The sequence below is a fragment of the Adiantum capillus-veneris genome, chromosome 3 (genome assembly GCF_014529385.1).
Source record: "Adiantum capillus-veneris isolate H3 chromosome 3, ASM1452938v2, whole genome shotgun sequence".
Classification (NCBI taxonomy): domain Eukaryota; kingdom Viridiplantae; phylum Streptophyta; class Polypodiopsida; order Polypodiales; family Pteridaceae; genus Adiantum; species Adiantum capillus-veneris.
In genome coordinates this window covers 163,556,724-163,569,396 of record NC_140933.1, presented here as the reverse complement: position 1 = coordinate 163,569,396, position 12,673 = coordinate 163,556,724, and the positions used below count along the sequence as shown (strand labels likewise).

General features: G+C 42.0%; 1 protein-coding gene across 1 annotated transcript in view; it reads left to right on the top strand.

Moving 5' to 3' along the window:
* The window catches only part of LOC147462101 (uncharacterized), a 61,477-nt gene extending 59,703 nt beyond the window's left edge, over positions 1-1,774 (top strand). Inside the window, exons 12-13 of the mRNA XM_086507075.1 lie at positions 1,275-1,326; positions 1,456-1,774. Coding sequence (XP_086363201.1) covers positions 1,275-1,326; positions 1,456-1,774 — 371 coding nt within the window. The remainder of the gene's footprint in view (positions 1-1,274; positions 1,327-1,455) is intronic.
* The last annotated feature ends 10,899 nt before the right edge of the window (positions 1,775-12,673 follow it).

Below are 12,673 nucleotides of genomic sequence, written 5' to 3'. Positions count from 1 at the left end.
TGACGAAAGATTTAGAGGCTAAGATCAATCGATTGTGCATGCTTCACAATCCACTGATGCAAAAGTGGATTTCATAATACGAGGATGCAAAACCAGAGTGACAAAAGGTACGAATTGAGTGGAGACAGGGAAGATGACCACCAATACATTATCCGACGAGCCTTGAGAGCCTACCAACATTGATGAGCTTAAGATGGTGGCACGACCAATTGAAAAGCGCACAACAATGTGGAGAACAAGTGACTGAGGAGGAGTGGGAGTACCCTCGGGATTGCGCGACCAAGGTAAGTTTGCAATGTACGTTTCGTGGCTTTCTAGATGGTTAGACGGCCACTCATAATCTTTGTTGGTTGTAATATAATTCATACACGGAAACATGGTGTAAAGGTTGACGTTTTAGGGTGGAACGGATCGACAAAAAGCGTTTTACACAAGATTGTGGAATCATGGCAAAACTCAAACAATCTAATCGACGACGGTTCACTTACTTCGGTATGCTACAAGAGATTCTGAGGATCGATTATAGAGAATTTTTTGTGGATTGTTCAACGTGCAATGGTTCAAGATAAACATGAAGGGTTGCAATGCTACTGTGCGCAAAGGAGAGTCAGGTTTCCTTGAGGTGGACTCACCAACCAAAAAATGGACCGACCTTCGAGACACTTTTGTGCTATCCGAGCATTGTGAACAAGTAATTTTGTAAATATTGAACATCCAACTTTAGAGGACTGGGGGTTTGGAAGCACTCATGTAAGTTATGTGGCTCTTGCAGGTGATATTTCATCCTAAAAAGTCTGCACCAAGCTGGTGGTATGTCATAGAGGTATCCCCTTGTAGTGCACGGATATATGAGGGCTATAATGTGAAAATCACAGTGGCATCAATGGAAAGATCGGAGAGGATGCTGATTTGGAAGCCACCGAGGTGGTGCCACGTGCTAGACGAGCTTGATGCTGCCACTCTCTATGGGATGCATGCGAAGGACCTACAAAATGAAACGCAGGACATATGCCTAAATGGAGAGCTCTATATAGACATAGGGAGTTATACTTAGTTATCCGAGGATGAGAGAGAGACCTCTTAAAGCCATAAACATTGTATCTAAGCAATTTTGCTCCTTTTTATAATATATATTGTATTCATGTGGAGTTTTGTCCATTCTTGTCTCTATGCTATACTTGTGAAATTTTAAATTTTGATTAATCAAATTATAATTTGTTCAAATTTTCTTATCCATTTATTCTTCAGATTTAATGTTTGTGTATTTAATGCAGGCATGGATGATGATCAGTTTCTTTCTTCCTTGGATCCTGAGCAAAGGAGGTGGTACGAGGAGCACCATCGCTCTAGAGCATCCTCACGTCATTCCACTCCTTTAACGTCTCCCTCCGTATCAGATCAATAAGTGCGCTCCGAGAGTTTGGTGTCGATTAGACGATCTACACACTCTTTTAGGCATCGACGCTCTAGTGGTGGCGGTGGTGATTGCTGTGGAGAAGCCGTCGCTGATGCTTTGACACCGCCTCGTAGTTGTCAAGGCTCTTTACCTTCCCCTTTTTTGTCCGCCCCCACACCAACCACGGCATCGCCCTCTACTCCACATTTTGCACGATTGTTGGCCGTTCCTCGCTACACACCACTCGTCACTCCTCGCTTCGGGGCCCAGACTCCATTGAAGACACCTGTAGTCTGTACCCCCATCGATGAAGTGCTAAATGAATTGAAAGAGAGAGTCATCATCATGATGCATGACGAGTTTCTTATTTCAAATTGAGATGAGCACTTCAATGAATACATGATGAAGGTGCGTATGTGCGAACACTGCAAGCACAAGCATTTTGAAGTGCAAAAATCAATAAAGCATGGGTGGAACATGCTAGATTGGTTGGCCAAAGCAGATTGAAAAAATGCAAAGCAAGAAGCACGCAAGAATCTTGGCAAGTGGAAGCAACAAAAGAAGGCAGCCAAAGCGCGAGTACAGGCAGAGAGCTTGCACCACTTGGGGAGCGGCAGGTGGGCATCATTTGAGGCTGACTTTGTAACTGTTTTTGCATTGCTCTTTAGGTTTGGTAGTTATGGATAATTGTACTTTTAAATTCTAACATAACATATTCTTTGTATGTTTTGAATAATGGTCGATGACAGGACGTGACCCCACACTGTACGATGCAAGTATGTGGGCGGAAAGGGCTTAAACGCCCTTATGGACATTCTCAGTTCTCGCTTCGGCATGGTTAGTATTTAACTTTACTCTCTTACATTTGTTGTATTTTAATGATAATCTAAAATATAGATTGTTTTGTCATTATATGTTTATACTTACAGAAAGTCTCATTGTTGTAGAATCCGGCAGATATGCCGCTTGGACGCGATGAGACGTCGGGCTAGACGATGTCAATCTAGCCGTAGCTAGATAGCACTAGTTTTCTTTTTTCATAGCATGTATAATGAGATGACGTTTGTACATCATTTTTGTAATTATTGGTCAAAGATGTATTTTCTCAATAATGAAAATCGTGTTGTAACTATTACGTTTTGGTCAAAGATTAACAATCCAGTGATTTTTCCTATGATGTGTGTAATTTTGTCATTGTATTAATTTTATCACTTCACTTTTGTCGAAATACCTTTGTCAGTTTTGCATCTTTATTCTGAAAAGTTCATGTTCAATATAGTTGATGGGTGGTAGGGCATTCATTGCCTTGTCACCCAAAAATGTTTATTCCCGGGCATTGCTATAGGCATCTCTATTTGAGGTTCTGTAGCATCTCTATGAGTGTCCCTATAAGCGCGGCTATATACATTGCTATAGGCATCACTTAATTTATGCGTCTCTATATAGCAACGCTTATAGCGACACCTGTAGGGACGTTTTCTTTGCGACGTTTGAAGAGACGTTTTAGCAACGCTGGGGAGGAAAATAACCCAGTGTGTTTTCGTCGCTACAGCCTTCACAAGTGCACATAACGTCTTGTAATGTTTTATGTATGACTAAAAAAATATATTGTCTTAATCTTTTGACATTGTAGTTCATTTCTCTTATGAGTATGTGCACATGTAGGGACAAGAAGTGAGGGAAACTACTTTCAAACTCACCAAGTTGGTAAGGTACATCATATCTGTGTTCCACTTAACTATTCTATATACACTAGATCCTCAACATGCACTACGTCGATACTCTTGTATGTTATCTTGTAATTTTTAAATCTTGAAAGAACTTGAAATAGATTCCATTCATGTTGTTCGAACGCTTGCCATGGAAAAAGTGTATGCCCTTGAGGATGCAATTACCCGATCCGTTCTTGTTAGTCAAGTCCACCTCTTGGTTCATGTGGTTGAGAAGATATCTATATGTGGAGTAGTCAATGCAGAATGGATATTCTTTCTAGAGAGATAACTAAAAAATGTCAAAGATTTTGTGCAACTACAAGCCCACCCAAAGACATGAATGGCCAAAGAATAGATTGTACAAGAGGAATTTTTATATATCTAAAACACTCTACGTGCTTTTCGACGTGCAACATTTCGACGCAGCGTACCTTTCCACATGCATTTCGACGGGCATAGCATGTGTCGATATGTACGTGGAAATACATGTGGCAATGTCTGTCGAAAAGCGTGTATTTCCACGCGTATAGCGACACGTCTATCGATGGAAAAAAAATGGTGAAAGAAACCCCACCTGCGCGCAGGTGGTCATTTTTGCCTACAAGTGCGCGCATAGATCTAGCCCCTTCTTGGAAACCTGCAGTGCAGGTATTGTTCCCCCTCCCCCCCCCCCCCCCCCCCCCCCCCATCTCCCTCCCTCTCTCTATCTCTCTCAAGCTACATTGTTGTGTGTGTATGTGTAGGAGAGGGAGAGAGAGAGAGAGAGAGAGAGAGAGAGAGAGAGAGAGAGAGAGAGAGAGAGAGAGAGAGAGAGAGAGAGAGAGAGAAGAGAGAGAGAGAGAGAAAGAGAGAGAGAGAGAGAGAGAGAGAGAGAGAGAGAGAGAGAGAGAGAGAGGGAAGTAGAGAGAGAGAGAGAGAGATAGAGAAAGAGAGAGAGATAGAGAAAGAGAGAGAGAGAGAGAGAGAGAGAGAGAGAGAGAGAGAGAGGAAGTAGAGAGAGAGAGAGAGAGAAAGAGAGATAGAGAGTGATATATATATATATATATATATATATATAGAGAGAGAGAGAGAGAGAGAGAGAGAGAGAGAGAGAGAGGAATAGACAGAGAGAGAGAGAGAGGTAAAGATAGAGAAATAGAGAGAGGGGTAAAGATAGAAAAATAGAGAGAGAGAGAGAGAGAGAGAGAGAGAGAGAGAGAGAGAGAGAGAGAACTAACTAGAGATAGCTACGGAGATGGATAGAGAGAGAGATCTAGAGAGAGAGAGAGAGAGAGAGAGAGAGAGAGAGAGAGAGAGAGAGAGAGAGAGAGAGAGAGAGAGAGAGATAGAGGTAGAGAAAGAGAGAGAGATCTAGAGAGAGAGAGAGAGAGAGAGAGAGAGAGAGAGAGAGAAAGAGAGAGAGAGAGATAGTAGTAGATAGAGAAAGCAGTGGTGAAAGAGTTAGCTTGGATGCTGGCCAATTGTGTGAAAAGGACAAAAACTATCTCTCTATCTCTCTCTCTCCCTCTAGAAGAAACTATGGAACTAAAAGAGGCAAAGGGGTTTTGTCCACTACATGCATTGTCATGTACACCTGGGTGTGCATGCATGTGTCACCCATATAGGATTTGACCAATAAAGACGACATTTTGATCCGGTGGTCCTGATCTCCGTACACCTCTGGACCGAGGTGTGCGGAGATCGGGCAAGGCCAGAGAATGCAAGGTAGTTTACATTGTAAGGAGTATATATATTGAGACAACATTCATAATCATTGTAGATGGCAACGTCATCGGCTAACATGGAGGAAAAGATTGCATACTCGTGTACGCTCTGCAAGTATCAAATCCTGCGCAAGCCTAGGATATGTAATGAGCATGTGCACAAGTATGGAGAGTTTGCTAGAGAAACCGTACAGAATCTACGATACGACTCCTACAAAATGGGCATTGATTTTTGTGACATAACACCTACATCTGAGAGAGAGAGAAAAAGGATTATGTATGAAGGTCTGACCAATCCAGAGCCAAGGATGGAAACAGAGGAGGGGTTACAGACACAAGAGGACGACATGGAGGATATGTTGGATGCCTTCTCCAACCAAGTGAGGAGAACGCTAAATGAAGTAGCACCAGAAGACGTGCATCTATCTCCTGAAGACATGTTGAGAAAGTTGGCACGTCAACCAATCTATGAAGGCGTCAAAATATCTGTGTCTCATACTTGTCTGTTGTTTTTGAATCTGCAGTCAGTGTACGGGTGGTTAGATGCAAGCGTCATTGCTTTGTTTAGGTATGTAGCTTACAAAAGAGATTTTCCGAGTGCAACGGTGACGTGCTTGGGGAGGTCTTAATTTAATGTGTCTTAAAGAGGTTGTTGCGGGAGCAAGTACTCCCGGCTGGCAATGAAATGCCCCCCTCCAGGATAGACGCAAAGCGACTACTGACCTCAGTTGGCTTGGACTACAACAAGATTCATGCATGTCCAAATGATTGCATTCTTTTTCGCAATGAATTCGCAGATTGTCTCTCGTGTCCTAAGTGCGGAACAATAAGATGCGGTTGGCGAATCAGTTCCAGCTAAAGTGTTGCGGCATAACCCTATTATTCTGAGGATAAAAAGCATGTTTTGTTGTGGTTCCATTGCAAAGTTGATGCAGTGGCATTCTATGAATAGATCCAGTGATGCAACATTTAGGGTGTCCGCTGATTCAAAGGCTTGGAGACACATTGAAGATACCTGGCCACATTTTAAGAGTGAACCGTGCAATTTGCGTTTGGGCATGGAAATGGATGGAGTCAATCCATTTGGCTTGAGAAGCTCGTCATGGATCACTTGGCTTGTGTTCCTTGTCAATTACAACCTCCCACCGTGGCTTGCCATCAAGAAGGGTCATTTGATATTAGGCTTGATTGTGCCTGGTAAGTTCAAGGCAAAAAACACGGCTGTTTATCTCGCACCACTAGTGGACGAGCTCTAGGATTTATGGCATGGGATTGACATAGCAGATGCGGTTGAACCAGCAGCACAACAGCATGCAAGGATCCATGGACTTCTTATGTGGACTATGCATGATTGGCTAGGATACGGTGAAGCTTTTGGTAATGGTGGATGATTTACAAAATTCTTGCTATTCGCAAGCACTTTTTGTAGTACTAAATCATGTTTTAATAAATGCAAGGCTTACAACTTTGGGATACAATGCATGTCCAATTTGCGGACCGTCTTTGGATGTCTGCTATTCTGCCTCGCTTCAAAAGACAATTTATCAAGGCCACCCTCGTTATCTTCCAGATGGACATCACTTGCACGAAGGTCAGCTTGGTCGCGTCGAATGTCGTCCTATGCATGTACAAGAGTGGCGTCGCCGATGGGAGCAACATGACGAGCAACCTGTTCCAGGAATGAAGCGTTTGTCCATTCTCCATACGCTGCCGTACTAGGGTGATCTACTAATTAACCATTTTCTAGATCCAATGCATATATTCAAGAATGTGGGAGAGCTCCTCTAGAAGACAATCATAGGAATGAAAGACAATCGAGCTTCACAAGATGATTTGCAATTAGTTGGAAAGATGCCAAAGCTGTGGCCTTTCACCAATGCAGCGGGCCAAACAAAGCTTCCAAGAGCGCCATGGATATTGCTAAAAAGCAAGGAACGACAAGTCAAAAGGGTGATTTCAGAGTTCAGGACGCCAGCAGGATGCATGCGATGTCTCAAGATAGCATTCACCTGTGACGATCAACTATCAGGACTAAAATTGCACTACTAGCATAAGTTCGTGCAATTTATTCTTCCAATTGGGATCAAGGGGTGTTTAACGAAGGAAGTCCGATCCTGCATATACAAGATTTCACAGCTAGTGCGGTGGATCTCTTCCAAGGAGATACGAGAGGAATCCATTGTAGTCACAAGGGATGACTCCATTGAGGCAGTTTGCATGATTGAGAAGTATCTACCCACGAGCTGCCTAACTATCCAAATGCACTTGCTCGTCCATGTAGTAGATGAGGTTGCAGTGGCATGTACAGTCCACAGCCGTTGGATGTTCTTTCTAGAGTGTTTCATGAAAACACTTAAGGGTTTTGTTCGCCAAAAAGCGCGTCCAGAGGGGAGCATGGCAGAAGGATGGCTGGTGCAAGAGTCTCTTGTCTTGATGAACAAATTTCTATCCATTTCTGGCCCAAAAATTCCTCGACTATGGAGCGATGAGGAGGATGCAAGATTGGTGGGAGAGGAGCCGCAGGGGCAAGGGGTGCCGTAGAAAATGGATGACGGCATGCGAGAAAAGTTCATGAAGTTCTGTATACTAAATTCAGAGCCAATGCAAAAATTGCTTGAAAGGTACGAAGAAGAGAAAGAGAGACTCAATAAGGAGCGACACGATTTCAGGCAAAGCCGAACGACTAGAGGCTTACCCTTGCCAGACCATCTCGCTCCTCTACATGAATTCCCTACAATGGCATGGTTGGACAAGACAGTGAGAGCAGCTTGACAGATCGGAGAACCCATATCTCCAGAAGAGGAAGAGCTGGCTATTGGATGTGACTCGAGGTATCATACATATATGGCATTGTGGCCGCATGGAAATCATTTCAGAACACAACAAATTGACAGAAGAAGAAACAAGTTTGACAGTGGGGTAATGGTTAGTTTCATGCAAAAGAGCAGGGCAAATGCCAAAGACACGAGTGAGAGCACTAGCACCTGGATTACTGTGGTTTGGTGTTAGATATCTTGAAAGTCAGCTTCAGAAGGTTTGAGATGTTTTTGTTGGATGTGAAGTGGTTCAATGTGATTACTTATGGCCGCAATGCAACAGTACGCAAATATGGAAACAAGCTTGTGCAGATAGATTCTACAAAGGTTTGGGTAGATGCGAGCGACACGTTTGCGCTCCCCGAACATTGCGAGAAAGTGGTCTTTGTACTGGACCCTCGAGAGCCACAATGGTGGTTTGTGGTTCAGGTTGCTCCAAGAAATAAACAAGTATTTGAAGGGCAAGAGCTCCTTGAGGAAAGTCTGCCAGACAACGCAGATACTATTGTGACATTAGATGAGATAGACGAAGGTATGGCAGAGGAAGCTGACAGATATACGAGGGATGACGTAGACGAGGCAGATATGACACTTGTAGATGAAGATGCAATGGATGAAAACAATCCACCAGAACGAGTTGGGACAGAGTTATGTCTGCAGTTAGAGATAGACGATGATATGGTGCAAGATCTTATCGATGATGCCTCGCTAGTCGAGGATTGTAAGTGTTTGTGTAAAGATGTTGATTTACAATTAAGCTCTTTCTTAATTTAAACAAAGGTATTCTGACGGTTTCTTTAACTTTCTTTGTACAACACTTTAGTATGGCAGACCAGTCGCCACATCCCAGTTCTATGAGTACGGATGAATTTATAGTCTTCGTCACACAGATGACGCCCACTGAGATGGCACAGGCGTCTCTAGAGGTACAGGTACCATGCCTCCGGGCTTCACACCCGAGGGTCCAACACCTATGGAGGGATGCCTATGGGGAGGGGGACGCCTATGGGTATGACACCTGCGAGGTCTCCCATCACGGCTGCTTCAACACCTAGGGGTACGACAGAGGCGGGTACGTCAGCATCTCCGCTTCATAGGTGCACTCGCCGATCTCGGCAATCGTCAGGTGGAGATGGTGGTTGTTGTGGAGGAGGCTCCATGGATGCTTCGACCCCTCCTCACTCACGACCCCCATCCTACGCAGGCACACCTCTCGACACACCTCTTAGCACACCTCGGACACCTTGGGGGGCACATGATCCTAATGTCTCCAAGGTCTATATTGTGCGTCCAGATAGACAGGTTGACATGGATAGTGTTGGGAGTGAGATGAGACAACGGGTTTGCCAGCTCGCGAAGGTGCAGTTTTCTAGCACCATCATGACATCTTGGACTCATCAGGACCACAACAAAATCAATTATATAGTGGAGACCATCATGACAGAGTATCGGCCTGCTCCGGGTTCAGCAAAGCTTCCGAGGAGGTGGATCACGAATGTTGCACGGGACACCGTGAAACATCGTCGAGATGCAGCTCGTCAAGCTTTCAGGCAGGGCTCGCCGAAGCCTTCGGGAATCTCACATGAGTCGTGGTAGCAGATCAGGGAGGAGGAGGAGACAGCGGACACGAGGTTTACACAGCAGCATCTTGCCACAAAGGTACTAGGGGCACATCTCATCTTGGCAGCGGAGGCTTTGACACCTTTCGCTATGAGTTTGTGAGTTTCCAATCCATTCCTAGCTATGGCGCTTTTTCTCAAGAGCGATGAATCATGTATTCTTAATTACTTTGTTTTTTGTATAAACGCAGAATCTTGCAATGCATTGAGCCCCGACACGCCACGAGGAGACAGATGGATATCAGAAAGGTTTTTATGATGTATTGAATGATCTTCCTGCCGCAGGAGAGACTGTAGACTGAGAGGCCTTAGAGTCTCGCTGATCGATTGAGGTGAGAGATTCGATCGAGACAAATAATATGTGTGAGTTGACTTAATTAATTAAGTATATGTGAAGTAATATCATACTAATTTTGTACTTGTCCCTTTATGTGTAGGTTGTGACACGCGAGTCATCAGTCGTTTTTCTATATATGTTTTGTGAGACACATACACATCTCTCTGTTTCTTTCTTGTATAGACATGCACAGATAGGTGTTGATCATGGTTTTGGTTATGGTTTTGATTATAGTTATGGTTATGGTTATGGTTATGGATGGTTTTGATCATGGTTTTGGACAAGTTATATATAGTTTTGGACAGGTGTTGATCATGGTTTTGGTTATGATAATTATGCATGAATTTAACAAACTTTATGGTTATGGTTATGATTTTGGTTATGGTTATGGTTATGGTTATCGTTATGGTTTTGATCATGGTTATGGTTATGGTTTTGATTATGGTTTTGCACAAAGTTCGTTATGAAGTTCAATTCGTTTTTACTTTCATTTCTTCCATCAAGTTGTGCCTTAAATCTCATGTGAGATCCTACATGGATATCATGTAGGAGGCGTATATATGGTTTTTTTTGAAAACTTTATGTTATAACGAAGAGAACTCTGCCGAAATTTTTGCAGGAGCACGGTTTATTTTGGTGTTGCTCGCTTCTTGGGCAGAGGACAGGCAGTCTAGTTGCGGATGTGTCCATCTTTTCACTGGGCACAGGAAAGGCTGCATGTCCTCTGTCCAAGAATTTATTTTTTTTGATATGGTCCTCGATATAGGCGTCGAAATAGGTGTTGAAAACTATGATTATCGACGTAGATATTGAGGCGTCTTTCGACTGTTTCATAAGGGCGTGGATTTCGATGCAATTTTTGACGGTTGGCCTCAAAATCTGTGTCAAAGGCACTTGTTTTTGTTGTAGTGATATTTTGGATTTTCTGGCTTCTATTGACTCTTTATGCCTTACTTGTGATCACATGAGGAGGATGCATGGATGAATTCACACCTTCTAATGGAAAGGGAAAATTGATTAACATGGACATGTGGATCTATGCCAAGTGGTCAACCATTTATGTATCCTCAAATACAAAGTTTATGAACAAGTAGGTGGAGGTGTACACAATGGCAAAGGCAACTCATGTGCAAGAGAGATAAGCATGTACTCTCGGGAGTCCATCATGTAAAAATTGTATATAGCACATGCTAACAAGAGGTATTTAAATAATCCCTTACCAATATATTTTCAAGTATTATATGTACCCCTTATGTATGAAAATTTTCACTTTCTCAATAAGAAAAACCTTTTTTTAAGTACGTTTTTTTTGTAAATATACCTAATTGTAAATCCATTATTTTATTTGCACGTGCTATCTTACATATTTCCTAGTGGATGCCCCGAGCATGTACGCAAGTTAATGGAAGTAGGACAACACCCCTAGTTCTTGGACACCTTGCATCTTTCCCAAATCTCATTAGTGCTCAGTGGATCCATTAAAGAATGAACGAAGCAATGGCATGCGGACATCACCGACAAAGAATGGGAATATGAATGAGGTTGCATGCCAAAAGTATAGTACTCATATGCTTACACCATATTGCATAGTTTTTTCTCAGATTTTATCTTTGTAATTGATTGCATAAGTTTTTTCTATTCTATAGTGCTTGTCCTTTAGCTCTATGTGCGTGGTCAAAGCGTAAACACTTGTGTTCATGCCACATTGACAAGCATCGAACCACCATGGATTGTGGCATCATATATGAGAAACTTTGACACAAATGGTGATGAAGCCAGGTATTGCAGGGTCACTATCAAAAAGATAATAAAGGTCAATTTTAGGACCTTTTATACCTTCATCTTCGAGTGCAACTGGTTTGCATAGACAACATGTGAATGGACTCTGCATGGTGAACTCTAGTGTGCACCACACAAGGAGGTACGACAACTTAGTTTTTCCGTGCACTTGTGAGCAGGTGAGTGATTAGAAAATTTATCTTTACTTGTTTGTACAGTAATACTAATGTGACTCACTTTGAACTTTTGTTCTACACGCGCATCATCTATATCCCATCAATTCACCGACCAAAAATTTGTTTCGTAGTTCCATTAACACCTCGTTGAAGAACCATTTTTGCCTCTAATGAATTGGGGACCATCTTCAACCCTCTCCCACCTTCTACTATGGATTAGAAAGAGACCAAAGAGGAAAGCGAGAGAGAGAGAGAGAGAGAGAGAGAGAGAGAGATCAATAAATCAAGTCTCATTGCCAATCTTAGCAAAGAGGATGATTGCAGTTTTCCATGATGTTGATGATGAGATGGAAGATGGCGAATTCAAAGATAATGAAGCCAACACATTTACAAATGATGATTGAGTTTCTCTCTTTGTTTATCTAGGAGCCATGGGTTTAGATCTAGGTGATGCCACTTGTAGAGATCTTTTTGAAGATGATTCATAAACATTTTGAGTATTTTATTCTATGAGATTTTTTTTTTCGTGTCGCCTCTCTCTCTCTCTCTCTAATTTTATCAAGCATTCTATTTTATGTTAATCAAATGTGTGTGAATAGTTTACTGATCAAATATTTATCATTTGTCTTCTTTTTTTAAAAAAATATCATGAAAAATATCAAATACTCTCTATTTTTTTGTAACATAGAAATAAGTACTCAAATTTGGATATTTTTGCTCCAAAGAATTAAGCATTTTTAATTATGTTAATCATATGTATGTGATTAACTTAATGATCAAATGTTTGCCATTTTCTTTGTTTGCTTTTTATGATAAATACATGCTCTATAGAGTTTTGTTTGGTAAAATAGAAAGAAGTACCCAAAATTGTTTTTTAGTAAATAGAAAGAGCATCCCAAATTTGATTTTTTTTTTGCTCCAAAGTGTTGTGTGGTAATAGTAGAGGTAATAAGGGTGATAAATTCATCATAATAATAGCGATAACAAGCACGATAATGCTATTGATAATATCTAATTTTCAAAAGAACTTCTTCTCACCCCCTCTCTCCTCTTTGGCCACTCCATTTTTCACTTTGTCACTATAAAACGCGGTAAATGTTTGCAATAAACTTTGAGAAAATGTTATAGTGGAGGG